Source organism: Culex pipiens, chromosome 2 (assembly GCF_016801865.2).
Source record: "Culex pipiens pallens isolate TS chromosome 2, TS_CPP_V2, whole genome shotgun sequence".
NCBI lineage: Eukaryota > Metazoa > Arthropoda > Insecta > Diptera > Culicidae > Culex > Culex pipiens.
The window spans coordinates 149486453-149504231 of NC_068938.1; the positions used below are offsets into that span (position 1 = coordinate 149486453).

Consider the following 17779-nt stretch of genomic DNA (forward strand, 5'->3'; position numbering starts at 1 on the left):
AAGCCACGGGGGAATTCCGAAAAGGACGGATGGAAGAGGGTGTTTTTGAGGGACGCATTTGATGCGTGAAAAAGAAAACTTGGCAAGAAAATGAGAAAATTGTTGGAGGAATCTGAATAAGCTGGAGGAGAATGATCACACGTAGGGTTAGGTAGAGTTATCGGAAATGATAAGAAATGGCATTTAAAATAGCATTCAAATTTAAATTTTGAATGAACTTTCTGACTAACAAAATACAATCGACTCTCTGGTTGTCAATATCTAAAGGATCGTCGAGGGAGAGAAGCATCAGTTTACAGAACGATGCAAAATGAAGACTCGATTGAAATTTGTTTTTTCTTGTTAACCAGCTATGGGAGAGAATCATGGCAACGTCCAGCAAACAAAAACAAAGAAATGTCAAACTCCCTTCAAAGCTTCGTTTCTTAAAGAAATAAATAAATAAATGTTCAAGCAAATAGATTCCAAGGGACCGTCGAGGAAGAGATCCTTCAAGCAAGAGAAAATATCGAGGAATAAAGACAATCGAAGTATGCAGTTTGAAGGGACTGAAGAATTCATCGGTAGGGGAGAGTGGGGAGCCTTGATCCCCTTTTTTTGTATCGCACATAACTCTGTCAATTTCTCACAAAACTATGAACTTTTTGCATGAATTGAAAGCTTAAACATTCAACTATGTTTGGCTAATAAGGGTATTTCATCAGATAAACTCTTCGAATAATGCCAAGCTTTTTAAAAAAAATATTTTAAACCGGCATTTTCAAAATGTTGTGGGTAATTTGGTCCACCTTTCAACATTTTGAAGAAATCTTAAGCAAAATGTTTCTTATTCATCCAAACTTTTAATTTTCTATAAGATACAGCAATTTCACATTAAACCTGTACGTTTGTGTTCAAAATATAACAAGTTTAGCATGTAAAATATTTAAAAACTTAAAATTTTCTTTTTTAGACCAAAATTGAGCATGTTTACAAAAGCTGGTAATTTTTGTTTACAAATTTTTTGAAAAATGGTTCAAACTGCAGTTAGTTATGTACAACTATACTAAAGGAAACTATGTACGAAAACCCAGCCAAATTATTTAATTTTGAGGCTGATTCTTGTGACTGTAAAAATGCAGGGATCAAGTCTCCCTAAACGCACTTTTTTAAACAATTGATTGTAAAAATAGTATGACGATAAATTTAACGTCAAATGCGTAAGGGTTTTGGAGTTGATATGTTTATCAAACAATTCATGTATAAAAAATATTTTTTTGAATATTTTTTGAGTGTTTTCTATACTTATCAAAACAAAGAAAAAAGATCTCTTGGAAGTTTTTTGCAGCACTTCTTAGAAAAATTAGTGTAACTTAATCTAAACATTTTTTAATTTTTTTTCTTTGTTTTCTACAATGAGTTTTCGTCAATTTTACACAACTTTCTAGAACAAAGCTAATTGTTTTACCCACATGCTGACGAGATACAGGCTTGGGATCAAGTCTCCCCGGGGATCAAGTCTCACCACTCTCCCCTACATGGAGCAATATCGATATCGAGAAGATCGACAGCCAGGGAGCCGACTGTATTACAAAAAATAAGCAACATTGTTTTTTGAGCATTATTTGACATAAAACCAAAACGTAAACACTCCCATTTCAGTGCCACAAAACACCGTCTACTTTGACTTTGGAATCCGTCCAAAAATTATGGCTTTCAATTTTCTCCCGATGAAAATCCCCCAGTACGAGTTGTTGTCGTCCAAAAATCCTCGCCATGTTGACCGGCAACAACAACAACTACTTGGATGACCGACGGACGGTCTGCCCAAGTTATCATGCGATACCACATCGGACGAGGACAGGGATGAGATTTAAATCGCTGCTAGAATTTCCAGTTTCCTCTTCGCCTTTTTTGCTGTTGTTGTTGTTCCTCGGTTTCCATTTCTTGTCCCTCGACTTTTGGCTGTTTTCATGCTGACTTTTGTTATGAGATTATTTTGGATCTTCTTTCGAACCTTCCAAAATTTTGATCTTTTTTTTCTCTGTTTTGGGACGCATTGGCCGGGAGTGTCCGTCCCGGGGCGCACAATAGCCCAGCAGGGAATCTCCGGACACCAGAGAAGTGCACACATAAGGTCATACTTTTCCCAGGCCACTTTCTCCTGGACGACAAACGTACGCCGAGAAGGTTTTTGAGAATTCGTTACGGTTTTCGGGGCGTCACTTTGTGAAAACGGCTCAAAATTCGAGTCTTCGAGCTCCACATTTTGTGGCTGACACAAACTGCCGGCAAAACAACGAAACGGTTTTAGTTCGAGACTCCCCGGTCGTCGTCGGTTGAGAGGGGTGGAAAAGCTCACATTGCTAAAGCGAATATTTATCGATTGTTTTCCTCTCCATTAAATCCTTCTCAACCCTGTCAGGTTATAAGGCTCTGCTCGAGGGAACCGGCCCCCGGGAATGGGTGTGTGTGTGTGTGTATAAAGTACGGAATCAAAATACTTTGCCGTTTTTCGTATTTCATCCGTATTTCCCAACAACAAACACACCGAAATTCATGCAAGAGTGACTCCACCCACGCCAAAACATCGGAGGATCCGTCGTCGAGCATAATTGACTGAAACACGCACGACGCTGGAATCTCCGGGAGCCCCCGCTGTATTTCATTTCCGACTTTTAGACTTGGGTTGGCTTTTGGAGGTTTCGGAGAAAAAGCGGAGCGAAAAGCGCCCCAAATCATGCGTGAGAGCAGCTGGGCATGTCGGCGGGAACGGGCGTTAACCCGGCGGAGCCCACAATTTCCTGTCCGGGGGTACGTATCACGTAATACGGTGAGGACTCCCCGTTCTTCGAACGTCTCCGAAGTTATTTTCTGATTCAAACGACTCGAATTAGAGTTGATGGAGCAGATATCGACATGTTTTGGTTTTGTATGGATCCTGGATTTCGTCATGTTAAAGTGATGCCCGTTTATTGTCGGCCGCTTTCATCTTTACCGCTCACCAGGGAACAAGACGGAAAGTTGATGCTCCACTAGTTTAAGGGAACAAGGGAAATTCTCCACGGTATCCCCATGTTAGTAACGCTTGGAGTTGGATGGATTTTGAAAAGATGAACGGTCTAAGAGCCACTATTGGCGAACTGTAACTATAATTTGCATTGTTGTATTAGCGCGGCAATGTGGATTCATTTTCAAACCGAACTGTCTTCTAAAATGATGCTCTTTGTTCCCACGTCCAATTTTGACACCTTTACCCTTTATTAAAAGGAGCCCGAAAGGCTCATGATATGGCCAAACCCGACAAAGACCACCACATCCCCGAATTTGGGACGGATGTTTTTCGGGACACCAAAAATAAGGCAAGGACAAAGGGGGGAAGAACATCCTGGATAAAAGAGCGTGGTTTACTAATTTAATCATATTAGGACGAGAATGAGAGGGAAACCGGCAGGGAAAAACAAGAGGTTGCAATTTATAAGCAGATACATATTTCACAACTTTTTCCCTGTGTCGGTATTTTCCCGGATGCTTCTTAGCCTTGTCCCGGCTGTGTAGGATTTAGTTGAATGGGGCTGGGAGGTATAAACACAACAACATTAGTCCTTTCTGCTACTCCGTACCGGCACAGCGGAAATGGGACGGTTGATGCTGAGTACGACCTGGGAGGAGCAGAAGGAGCAGGACGGCGGTGTGGTGCTTTCTATTGCTAATCCGTTGATCCGTCGTCTTTCGGAAATGGAAGATCCTTCCCCTCCACCAAATCATGTGTCCTACAATAGTTTGTGTGTGTGTTGGTGGGATTTGATACAGCACAAGCTCCCCGAGTATGAGTGGTCGTTTGTGGTGGAAGGCTCTACTTGGGCTCTACGAGTGGGGGGGATTGGGGCAGGCAATACGGTGAGCTATCGACGTGTTTAGGATATACTTTGGAAAGGATAACATGTGCGAGATGTATGAGACTGGGACGTAGTTTTATGGAGAGGTGTGTTATGGGATTCGATTCGATGAAAGGAGTTGCATTAGTGATTTTGGTAACATGATATGATTAAAGCAATAGTTAGTCTTCTGGAAAGGAAAGTTCCTTCACTAATCGTTGGATTCTAGGATGACAACCTGTTCTTTAATCGCTTATAAGTTTGTGTCGTGTAAAATTTAATTAAAAATGCTTTACTGCCCATGTTCACATAAATGTCCCATATGCAAAAACAGCAAGCTGAGAAAAACGCATTTGAAGTTTGTCCCATACATAAGGCTACGTGTTAAGTTTTCACGAAAAAACAGGATTTCCTCTTGATTTCTAGAACAAAGTACTGGATGTTACAGGCTCTTTTGAAAGAGCACACGATTTTGAACAAAACTACATCAATAACTCAAAAGTGATGAAAATGCATATGGGACATTTATGCGATCATAGGCAGTTTAAATGTATGAAAACTTTTTGGAAAAAAGGGGACATTTTCAAACGATTAGCACAGCAATTCCATTTGAAAAGAGCCTAAACCGAAAAAAAGTTCTCCGATCGGGCTCAAATTTTTTCTGGGGGTTCCTTGGCCAAAATAAGTAGACCCGTATTTTTTTTTGTTTGGCCATTACGGTGACCAGTTTTTATCGTACTAGGGTGGTTCAGAAAATTGCAGTTTTCGTCATTTTTCGAAAAACCCACTTTTTTTCAAAAAATCATATCTCCGCGTCATTTCATCCGATTTTAGCTGTCTTAGACGCAAAAGAAAGGTTATTAGTTTGGCTATTTGAAAAAAATTGTAACAAGTTTCAAAAATCTAGCTTAACATTTGAAAAAGTCGTATGAAAACTTAAAATGGCATTTTGACCGTGTCTGTTTCCGAGATATGATTTCAGCGATGACCTATACATGTTAGGGTACCAAAATTTTTGTAATTAAAATACTCAACTTTTAGTACCCTAAAAAGTATAGGTCATCGCTGAATTTTTTAAGTCATTGCAGTTTTAGTGAAAAAAGTTGATATTTTGCCGATTTCGTCATTTTCCTGTTTTTGGGCGTGGCGCGTCGAAAAACTCAGTTTTTATTTTCAAAAAATCAAATCTCGGAAACGTACGGTTCGACATCGCCATTTTTTTGATATGTTATGTGAAATTTTCCGAGGAATCCGATAAAAATATTTTCAGACATAGGCTCTTTGGTCCAGACACGGTCAAAATGCCATTTTAAGTTTTCATACGACTTTTTCAAATGTTAAGCTAGATTTTTGAAACTTACTAATATTTTTCCCAAATAGCCAAACTCATCAACTTTCTTTTGCGTCTAAGACAACTAAAATCGGATGAAATGGCGCGGAGATATGGTTTTATGAAAAAAGTGGCTTTTGCGAAAAATGACGAAAATTGTCATTTTTCGAGCCACCCTTGCACGATGTAGGTCACCCTAATGGCCAAACAAAAAAATACGGGTCTAATTATTTTAGCCAAGGAACCTCCAGACAAATTTTGAGCCCGATCGGAGAACTTTTTTTTCGGTTTAGGCTCTTTTCAAATGGAATTGCTGAGCAATTAAAACTGGTTCGATACAAATCATTATATTATGGGAAAGTTATATTAGGTAACACCGTCTAACAGAAACACAGCAGTTATGGTTTTTTTTTTGAAAAAAAAATGATTTTTAGAAAAAAAATCTTAAATGTTGTTAAACTAAATTTCAAAAATCTTTTTTATATGTAAAATCAAATCTGCGATTGAAAATGACACTACACATTTTTAGACAGAGTGCACCATTTTCAAGTTATAGGTGAAATTTTTCAAAATATTTTCAGTTTTTGGCATTCTAAATTAGGTACTTCATGAATGAAAAACATCCTTGCAAAAAAACATTTTCGAAAACCTAAGAAAACTGCCTAAAATTACCGTCTTTGACGTTGTTAATCAAACTGCAGGTTGCTTCTCTGAGAGCTTAAGTTTTGTGAAAAGTGAGTTTTCCTCAGTGTCTTCTAATAAGCCCGCATATTTCATCTCGACTTGGTTCGATTTAAAATGCTTAATAAATAATTACGAAACTTTATAATCAAGCTCAGCATTTGAAAATGTAAAAAATGTTTTTTAGCCTTTTCAGAAAATTATTCTTGAGTATAAAATTTTGAACTTACTTGTGCAGAAAATTTCACAAAAGTTTCATCTTTAAAGATTTAAAATCTACCAATTGTTTTCGAGATATCGCGAGTCGAAAATGTGGACTATTTTTAATGACACTGAGAAAAAATATTTTTCACAAAATTCAAGCTTTAAGAGGTCGTATCTCAGCAACCTGCAGTCCGATCAACAATGCCAAACAAGAAAAAATGTAGAAAATTTTCTCAGTTCTATAAAATATATGTTTTGCAGGGTTTCTTTTTATGTTGCAAAAGTCAAACATTTTTCCAAACATTTCTCTCAAAAATATCTTAAACTTAAAACTTTATTTAATCCACCCTTAGGTGGTTGGTGCCTTCCTCACATTTAAAGGGTGCTATCCAAAATGCAAAAAGTGCGTAAATAGCACTTAAGTGCTTATAACTTTTGATAGGGTTGTCAGATCTTCAATGTTTTGGACGCGTTGGAAAGGACTTTTGAATACCTATCCAACGATAGGTAGCATGAGAGATCCGGACAGCATTTTCATCAAAATATCTGAGATCCGGCCTCGAAAAAGTGCGTAAATAGCACTTAAGTGCTTATAACTTTTGATAGGGTTGTCAGATCTTCAATATTTTGGACGCGTTGGAAAGGACTTTTGAATACCTATACAACGATAGGTCGCATGAGAGATCCGGACAACATTTCATCAACATATCTGAGATCCGGCCTCCAAAAAGCGTATAAATAACACTTAAGTGCTCATAACTTTTGATAAATTTGTCAGATCATCAATGTCTTGGACGCGTTGGAAAGGTCTTTTGAATACCTTTCTGAAAATGTATAGCATGACGGGTTTTCTTATAAAAACCACCCTTTTTACAATCTTCCGGATTTTGTTAAAAAAATTTTTTTGCATAGCTTTTGAAGTACTTAACTAAACTGCATAATTTTTAATAGCGACTTATGGGACCCCAAGACGGATCGAATGACGCCAAAACGGTCAAAATCGGTTCAGCCAATGTCGAGATAATCGAGTGACAATTTTTTGATCAACATCCCACCACACACACAGACATTTGCTCAGAATTTGATTCTGAGTCGATAGGTATACATGAAGGTGGGTCTAGGAAGTCTTATTGAGAAGTTCATTTTTCGAGTGATTTTATAGCCTTTCCTCAGTAACGTGAGGAAGGCAAAAACGGTGCACTTTATCGAAAAATGTGTCAAGTCGTTTTCAATTGCAAATATAATCTTACAACTTAAAGCGATTTTTTTTAAATTGGACTCCGGAACCAGATTTGCACAATTTTTAGTCCCCTGTAATATATCAAAAATTTCGAATGTTAAAAACTACTCAATCCGGGAATTCAACTTTCAGTGATAAAAAGTCAAATAAAAAATTCGGGATTTTTTCAGTGTACCTACTTTTTTTTTCTAAACAGTCTCAATCAACTAACACTGAAACTTTGCCGAAGGCACCAAATCGTCCAGAAAATCCCTTTTCAAAATTTATTTTTGGATTTGGCTCAAACTTTGTGGGGATCTTCCCTATGATCAACTAAGCTATTTTGTGTCATTGGTTCACCCATACAAGCCTTTATACAATTTTGGCTGCTGTCCATACAAACATGGTACGTAAATATTCAAACAGCTGTAACTTTTGAGTGAATTTCCTGATCAATTTGGTATCTTGGGCAAAGTTGTAGGTATTGTTAAGGTCTATTGAGAAAAAAAGAGGTACACAGAAAAAAATTGCGTATTTTTCATCAACTGTTTTTTTTGCAAAAGCTCAATTTCCCAAAAAAATGTATTTTTTTTGATTTTCGAGATTTTTTGATATTGACAAAAACCCGCAACTTTTGAGCCATAGAGAAACATGGTCAAAAAATCTGCCGCCGAGTTATGATTTTTTTAAATAGTGATTTTTGTAAAAATTCGAAATTTAATGCAAAAACAAATTTGACGTAATTTTTTAATGTAAAATTAAATTTCCAATCGAAAAGTACTTCACAGATTTCTTGAAAAGGGCTCCGTTTTCAAGATATAGCCACCGATAGTTTGATTTGAGCGAAATATTTGCAGTTTTTCGTTTTTTTTAAATAGTGATCATGAGTGACCATTTCTAAAAGTATTTTTTTGAAAAGTTCACAAAATTTTCTATGAAATTTTCTAAGAGACATTGAAGATTGGTCCTCTGATTGCTGAGGTATAGCGGCTTAACAACATGGTTAAAACATGAAATCCAAGGTTTCTAAGTCTCACCCAAACAACCCACCATTTTCTAATGTCGATATCTCCGCAACTAATGGTCCGATTTTCAATGTTAAAACATGAAACATTCGTGAAATTTTCCGATCTCTTTGAAAAAAATATTTAAAAAAAATAAATCAAGACTAACATTTGAAAAAGGGCCAAACATTGAATATTATGCCCATTTAGAATGGTAGTCTTGATTTAATTTTTTTCAAAATGTTTTTTTTTAAAGATCGGAAAATTTCATGAATGTTTCATTTTTTTCCTTGTACCTATTTTTTCTCAATAGTCCTCAACAATACCTACAACTTTGCCCAAGATACCAAATTGATCAGAAAATTCACTCAAAAGTTGTAGCTGTTTGAATATTTACGTACCATTTTTGTATGGACAGCAGCCAAAATTGAGCATGAGCATGAGCATGAGAGATCACCCATGGTTGCCCCTCCGTTGCTGAACAGAACCGTAATATCCTTTCAGCACTACTGATTATAGGCTTCGACGATCTAGTGGTGTTTCCCTTATCAACAGCATGTATGAATGCGCTGAAAAGATAAAACACCATGATTGCTAAAGCTAGATCAGTTGCGAATAGGTAACAGTTATTGGCCACCAACGGCGCCCGCCATGTCAGTTTGTAGACCTCGATTTTAAGGGACGGGAATGTTAGTTAGCGCAGGTTGCTACTAGGGCAGCTGATTTACTCTGTGCTTACACCCCACGAGCGCCAGGAACCTGAAAACTTGTTAGTAGGATAGGGTGTTTGGTCAGGATTCATCATAGAAGATGATGATGCGACCCAAAATCATAGTGTTTGTTGAACGGTATTTTGTATTATTCTCAAGGCAAGCAATCGGAGGCTGCGGATGAGACATTTCCCGTTTATCTGTTGTTAAATTTTAAATGAAATGGTATAGTCTTAGACAGCCGGCTGTGGAAAGATAGAACCAAAATCATTTGTAATTAAAACTGAAGGGTTAAACAGTGTAATTTTTAACTTGAGATGATTTCACGAGTTTAGAATGATTGATGTTTAGTGAGGTACTGATTAACTTTGCGAACGACGAGTTACGATGTATCGAGATGAAATGGTATGATAGGGTTTTGTTGTTGTTGCACATCGACAACGGACGCGAAAAATTTACCGACCCGACGAAAAGGCATCGCAAATCGAACTGACTGTCATCGGGACAGTCAAAGCCAGCCGCACCTTCACACGCACACACGCACGCGAAAAAAAACGAAAAACACACTGCGACGGACGCGAAAAATTTTGCGACCCAACGAAAAGGCATCGCAAATCGAACTGGCTAACTGTCATCGGGACAGTCAAAGCCAGCCGCACCTTCACACGCACACATGCACGCGAAAAAAAAAAAACGAAAAACACACTGCGACAGACGCGAAAAGTTTTGCGACCCAACGAAAAGGCATCGCAAATCGAACTCTTTTGTATGGACAGCAGCCAAAATTGTATGGATACTTGTATGGGTGAACCACTGATACAAAATAGCTTCTTTGGTCATAGGGAAGGTCCCCACAAAGTTTGAGTCTAATAAAAAAATACACATAAAATCCATTTCCGGTTTTGGTAGAGAATTGCTATTGCTTGTAGTATATTTTCCAGAAAGGCGCAATTTTGTAGAAAAAAAGTTTCCATAAAAAAGCATAGCATTTGCAGCTAGGAACATTTCGATGAGATCTCCAACACTTTTTCAAAATTTAATGACGGACTCTTTTGATACCTAATCTCATAAGATTCCATCAAATGCCACGCCACACAATAATCGAATCGTGACAATCCACTGCATCTGATTAAAACGCACACCTTATACTAGAGATAATCTAAGGAAACTCAACCCCAGACTCTGGCTGCTCACGACCCACGGCAACATGCAACCACGTCGATTCATATACATAATTAAGAATGCTAATTAGGATTATGCCGGGTGAGGATTGAATACCTACATCTCCGAAAGAAGAAAAAAAACTAATTCCGTTTGGTTTGGAAGCCGACGGCGGAAATTTGACAACGAAATGAACGGAAAAAAAGTTTGAAGAAAATATAATAATGTGGAGGAGTGCCGAAACTGACTACGAAAATGGGAAATTTAGCAACACAGGACAACTGTTATTTCGAAAAAAAAAAACAAAAGCCAAGAATAATTCCTTAATTTTACTTCGAAAACGTTAAAGTAATTTAAATTTCAGGGTGAATTAAATACAAGTGATAAAATTAACAACTTAAATTTCTCGAATAAATTATTTCGACACCCAGTGTTATCAGAGCAAACCCCGAAAAAAAAACCTAAATAAAACGCGGGGGTGAATGAAAAGAGCACACAGCGAAAAAATAATAATAATGGAGTCAAACTGCCGCCCGGTATGATATATGCATACGTATGAAAATGAGCATTGTTATGCAAATCTGGATCACGCGTCGCCACCTCACACTCTGCCTCCCCCGACGGAACCGGCGCGACGGTTTGAGGTTATGGTTCCTTGAATTTTAATCGAATAAAATTAACTCGCAGAGGTTCGATGGCGGCCGCGGCGTTTGCTTAATTTTTCGAACAGGTCTCTCCGTCTCGAATTATGAATAATGCAGCACACCCGTGATCCCGTCGGGGTTTTTGAGCTTGGTCTGAGGAGATTTGGTTGCTGAGAAACCCCTTTAAATTGCATGAATCGCTCAATTTACGTGTGAATAGTAGATTAAAAATTAGAGCAAGTCAGTTAAAATGGAAAACCAAGAATGTCTTCCCCGGGATGGTCTTGAAATAATCGAGGGAAACTTTTCCTCCGGAAAACACCGGGGGAGCCGGGAAGGAATGGGATAGATTAAATGTCATCCAGGGATAAAATCGATACGAATCCCTGGAGGAAAAGTTGGGGGGAGTGTGACACATTTTCCTAAACACGGGAAAACAAAACGGGGTGATCAAAAAGTCTGTGGAAACTTTCTGATTTTTTCCTCCAATTTAACTAAAAAATAAAAAAATAACCTATTCAACCAAAATCTAAAATTGATAAAATCATTCATCCCATGAAAGTGTAGAGGGATGCCTGGCAAAAGTTGGGTGAAGTCCAGAAAACTAGGCTGGGACCATCATCCATGTCCGGACAGGAGGGCAAAGCTGCTCGTAGCCTTGATGGCGCGCCTTTTTATCCTTGAATGGAGAAACGAGAGCAACGATAAAAATGGAAGAAATGCTTTGCTCAGCATTGACATCAGGCGCCCATCATTCAAAGACATGGTGGCTACTAGGAAATTAGTTATACCTTATTTATTTAACTGTTCACTAAGTAATTCTCTACTATCAAACTAGATACCTTCCCTATGATCAAAGAAGTCTCAATACAATATTGACAGTTTTTTACAAATCGTTAAAAACAAATATCGTCATAAATCGTCGTGTGCAAATAATCTGTTTCTACGGTGGCCCAAAAATGCCGTTTTAGATGATTTTTGAACAAAAAAACCTCGTATCTCCGAATTGACTTAAGCAATCTAAGATCACCTCCTTGCAAAATAAATCAAGCAAAACATTGCAATAGGGCCGAAGCCAAAGTGTAAGCAAAGAGTCTATCCTGCTCGTTCCTAATGTAAACATCATCTGACGTGAGCAGGATAGACTCTTTGTTTACACTTCGGCTTCGGCCCTATTACAATGTTTAGCTTGAAATGTGATACTATGGGCTTTTAATGAAACATGAAATAAGGCATTTAAACAAGTCGCGAACTGACACTTTTTACACGGCGCTCACGCACACTATCAAAACAAGCGTTTGGTAGTGTGTGTGCACTCCGTGTAAAAGGGGTGTCAAACTAAAAAGTGAACCCGTTTGTTTGACAACATGTGGTGTCAAACCACCGGGGTTGGAGTGTACTACTTTTTTTTGCTGTGTATTCAAAAAATTTGAATATCCATTTTAAAGAAATATCTACAATTTTTATATCATTTTTTGTTGCCATCAAAACCAACTTTGTAGCAAGAAACAAACAAATTACAATTATTTAGAATTTTGGTTTAGGAGAACTATACCCATTTTTGTCACACTCTAAGCCCTTCGACCTATTCTCACTTTTGCAATTTTCAACCAACATTTTCAGATACCGTAAACCGGGGTGACTTTGATAGGATTTCAATTTATTTTTGAAATATTTTCCAACTGGTAAGGTTTTTCTCAAGATTATTTTTTTTAAAACATGTACTGGGGTAGGCCCCACAAAGTCCATGCACTATTTTCGAAAAAAAAATTCAATAGTGTTTAGAATAATAGTTACGTCAAAAATTCTTAGTTTAAATTCCGGGGTGACTTTGATAGTTATAATTTCCTTGTAAAAATCAGATTTAAGTTGTTTCAAATTTCATTTTTACGTCAAATGTACCATCACTAAAGTTGCTGATATAGCCTTTAATAAAAAAAAATGTTTATATTTAGTTATTTAAGTTTATAAGCTTTTTAACAAAATACTTTTATTTATGAAATTTATTGATTTAAATTGCATTTTAAACTGATTTCGAAGCACGAATCGCAAGTTTTCACATTCTACATAAAATTTGTTTAACTTACATTGCCTTTAAATTTGGAGATTTTTTTAATTGTGTTTCAAAAACATATATTATTTATTATTTACAAACTTATTTTGCCTTCTTTTAGTGGAAAATTGTCCAAAGAATCCGAAAATGCATTCCGTTTTCCGATTCAAAATCATGTTCATTGAGAAAATCATAACACTTTCTGAAGTGGAGCCTAACATTTCAAAAGGGCACATAACTTTTGTAAACAATAGTGCATCCCTTTCACTCAAATGACAGTTTACATAAGGTCTTCTTGTTTAACTCTTGTTTGAAAAAGTAATGTGCCATAATAAAATGGCAAGCACGAAGTATGAAATAATGTTTTTCATCAACTTTTTCTTTATTATAGTTAACTAACTCTTTAAAATTTTCAAAATTTTATCAAAAGTTCTTCTTGAGGTACTTTGAACATTTCTCTACCATGGTCAGTATGATTTCAAACCATTGCGTACGTATTTAATTTGTACTCTTCGTTTTGCGGAAAAATCTGAAACCTATCAAAGTCACCCCGTTTTACGGTACATCGGCAATGGTAGCTTGCTTACGTTTATTTGAGATATTTATTGCTTTTGAAGAGTCAAAAACACTTTATAGGCTATTTCCCTACTTTTTACTAGTGCAATAGCAAGAGAATGTCCAAATAAAGGTCCTAAAAATAGCAGGAACGACAGAAAAGTTGTATTTTGCAACCTATTGACAAATTACCACAAAAGTGTTCCAAATTTGTGGGTGTTCCGAATATGTGGGATGACTGTAAACCATCAACTAATTCTAACTGTTCGTACTGTAAAATAATCTAAAAAAAAAAACAAGTGCAGTCGATGTTCTGATTTGAACTAAATTTAATTGAATTCATGAAACTTTGCGATTATTGAAATGAGCTTATTTATCAACGTCTCCAAAATTTCTTGAGAAGTAAAAGTTTGATTGCAAACTGCCTATTTTCAATCCGGTACCAACAAAATCTAAAAACCTTCAAAAAATAATGGATCAAAATATGAAATAAGTCAATTACTTTTCTTTCACGATAGTTGAATCTTTAAAAAAAAACCTAAATCACGTTGGAACATTGTAGGATCAACGTTCATGTACAGAGACTCCAAATTAGTTAAAATTAAGTTGTCGATTGATAAAAAAAACACGATTCGATTATTGGAGAGAGCGTTTGGTACGGTAAGTCCACGCATCCTCCTCCCATGCAAATTCTGTAAATGTGATCCGTTCACAGAATCCTCTCTTCGGTTTTATTTATTTTCATGTTTCCTGGAGTTTCAAGCATTGTGCCAGAATCCGGTAATCCGGCAACCGACGAATTTTGAACAAGTTATTTCGGAATTAATCTGTATTTATATAATAATTCATGTAGTTCCAGATTTACTCAGTAATTCCGCTGCAATTCAAGTTTTTGCCAATAATTCTGATTTTTGAAGAAAAAAAAATGTATGGTATCGAAAAAAGTTTTTTTCACATTTTTTTATTTTTGTCAAATTTTACATTTTTTGAAAATTGATGATTGCAAATCAACTGAACTAGTGTAAAATACATTTTGAAGCACTGTTGAGACTATGGCTTGTTGTTTCAATTTTTATATGTTTATATTTTTATCGACTAATCCAGTTAATTCCATTTAGACTGGTTAGTAATCCTTGATGCTGGAAACCCTGATAAAGTTACATGAGTTTTAAATAATAATAACGCAAAATTAAACGCGATGGTTCCCAAAACTATGAAATCTTTCAATTTAAGAGTTCGTTTTTTTTTGCAGACTTATCATTATCCGTTGAATTACCACCATGTCATTGAACCGTTTCACTTAAAATGTGCCCACAGATAAAGCGGTTCTAGTCGTCGTCAGGACGAAATTAGGATACCAGAGAAGGGAGCCAGAAAGAGCTTTCACATGTATACATGTGACCACAAACCGGCACCCTCTCCACGCAATTTGTGAGTGTTGTTATTTGTGTATGAACGGTTACATCAACCCAAACCCAACAAAAAAGTTAACCCCGTGGTGCGCGCCCGATAAGATCCCCCATCTTTTTTTTTGTGTATTCCGAAACAACAAAACCAACCCAGTGGACAGGGGAAAAAAGAGAAAAAAGAAGAAGACGCACAAAACACGACTTTTCCACTAACCTGTTTTCTCTTTGATCTCGCACAGCACCGCAAACAGCACCGGCTTCATCCTGTGACAGTTGAGCGTGTGCTTTCGGGCCTGGGCCTCGTCCAGCGATTGGTCCGTGATGTTCATGATCTGTTGGAGGATCTCGCCGATGTCCTGCTTGCGGGGGTCGTTGTCCACGGCTTGGCCGTCACTGGCGGCCGCCGGCATGCCGTAGTTGGGCGGCATCAGGCCGCCGTGGCCCATCATCCGGTTCGGATCCTCCATTTGGTGTGCTGTTGGGGAGGTTCAAAGTTTTTTTTCAAGGTTAGTTTATGCGTTTCTTGATATGATAAGTGAAGGAAAGTTTTAAGGATTGCCGATGGGATCGGATGTGGCATTGGTGGATCTGTAGATGCTGTCTCGAAGATATTCCTATTAGACGCCTGAAGCTGTATAACTAATGAAGTGTTGTTTCAACTAATGAATTCGTTAACTTTCTTTGAAGGTATAGCTCGGTGCAATGATTCGCCTACGGTCTGATTGATGTTCGAACCCATTGATCATTGGAACTGTTCCGACATCCCAGTCCACATTGCTTATCTACAATTAGCTCCGGTATCAATCAACTTGGCACATATCTAGTGGGCAGCATAAGTCTATACCCCATTCCATCGCGTTCTGCTCTAACTATACTAGCCGCGTAGTATAAAAAATCGGTTTGTTCGGCGCTGACAGATAAATTACGTCCATCAATTACCCGCAGCAATTAGCATTTACGTAAGCTTGCTCCGACATTCGATTCCAGACCGACGGCGGCGACCGGCCGCTGGTTCTGGTCAGAACTGACACACTAATGCTACTTTTCATCTCATTACGGTAATTGAAAGCGCGCGGTTCCACGGGAATTGTTTCCCATAATGTTCGGTGGAACCGCTGCTGCTGACATTCCAGGTGTGCACGGCGGGACTGCTGCCTGATGATACTTTCAAATCACGTCAGGTGTACCGTTGAAATCGGAGTCTAAATTACCCCACCCTGGCGCTGCTGTCAGCGTGCGTTCAGTTGGTGGTCATAAAGCAGAGAAAGACCTGTGAGTCTTTTTGATTAGTTGTTGTTTCATGGGAAATTCCAAATTCATGTTAAATTTACAACCAAATTTACAATATGTACACCCCAATGTTAATGGTTTGAATATAAATTATAAACAACACAAATCATTGGTGAGTTCCTAGACGCATCTTCATTTCTCCTTATCGTGAATCAAATTCTGAGAAAATTTATGCGTTTGTGGGGATGTTGATCAATTGATTTTCTTGGCTTTGGTTGAACAAATTTTGTCCGGATGTGGTCTACTCCGTTCAGTTTTAGGGTCTACAGCTTGGTATTGGAAATGGTACAGTTTCGATTAATTGTTGGAAAGTTTTGCAAAAAAAAACTATTAAGGCGACAACAACGTTCTCAAAATTTTTAATGGACGAGTCTAATCGCAACAAAAGAGTTGTGTAAAGGGTTGCAATTTTGTTTAGAGGCCATGCCTGTATTTTCTTGACAAAAAGTCTGCATTTTTTTTAATCAAAAAATTCTATTCAGACGACATTAACACACATAAAAAATGGTGGTGATATTCATCAGGGAATAGTGACAGTGTTAAAAAAATGTAATAGTGTAAAAGAAAGTGTAATACTACATCAGGAATTGGTAAATTTTCATCAGGTTTACATTTTTACACATTTTTTAGGTAAAATTAGGCCGTTGCAAATATTTTTCAAAAATTATGTCGCCCCCCCCCCCCTTTTTAGGAAACTATTGGCACTACGCCCCCCGGGGCATGGCCTTCCTCTAACGTGGGATTTCTGCTCCAGCGCCTCTGACGAGACAGGAGAAACCGGGACCGACGTTTTACTTCACCATCCGATAGAAGCTCAGTGGATAAGGCGGGAATCGAACCCGCGTCTCATAGCATCATCGGGATCGGCAGCCGAAGCCGCTACCCCTGCGCCACGAGACCCACCCCCCCTTTTTAGATGATATTCAATTATGTGTTTAACTTATAGAATGTCTGGAACATTGTCTTCTTTCTCTTTTAGGTTAAAAATATTTTTTAAAATTTTGATACGAAATTTTCTGATATTCTAAAAAAAATATTTGACCATAAACAGAAAAAGGGATTTTTGGTTTTAAATTTTATTCTTTTCTGAGTAAATTTAGCATTTATAACAATTTGACTTTATTTTAGACGGAAAATTACGATTAGATTTCCAAAATCGCTGCCAAATTGATTTCTACCATCTCGTGGTACATCTCTAAAGATGAAATTGTACTTTATTTCTACAACAATTTTACAGAAAATACAAAATCGCTCAGAAAAATAGTATACATCGAACCGATTTTTTTAATATTTCCATAGATTATTCAAAAGTCAGCTGCCTAAATTGTGTGGAAATTTGTCTGACCACACCAGTGTTGTTAACATTAATGTTATTGTTTTTAAATTTTCTCTACTCAAATTTTTAATTTTCTAGTTTTTTTATACTAAACATGATATTTAAAGGTCCTCCTATAGCCATTTCCTGCTTTCCAGAGAAAACTTACACAATTTATTTAAAAAAAACGAAATTTTATGTAAAAATCCATAAATGTTTGGGAAAAGTGAAGAGCATGAAAAAGCAGGATTTTGGATTGAATATCTACAAAAAACAGAGAAATAATATTAATAATTAATAATGTTTGCATATGTTAGAAAGCTGATTACCAAAAGTACTCAGGATAA

General features: G+C 37.2%; 2 protein-coding genes across 3 annotated transcripts in view; one reads left to right on the forward strand and one right to left on the reverse strand.

Annotated features, from left to right (window-relative positions):
* LOC120428354 (raf homolog serine/threonine-protein kinase Raf) overlaps positions 1-17779 on the forward strand; it is a 165973-nt gene that overhangs the window by 87444 nt on the left and 60750 nt on the right. The gene's annotated exons all lie outside the window — the stretch shown is intronic.
* LOC120428352 (homeobox protein extradenticle) overlaps positions 1-17779 on the reverse strand; it is a 62294-nt gene that overhangs the window by 39338 nt on the left and 5177 nt on the right. For both annotated transcript variants that reach the window (XM_039593354.2, XM_052709051.1), the window contains exon 2: positions 15042-15302. In XM_039593354.2, coding sequence (XP_039449288.2) covers positions 15042-15302 — 261 coding nt within the window. The remainder of the gene's footprint in view (positions 1-15041; positions 15303-17779) is intronic.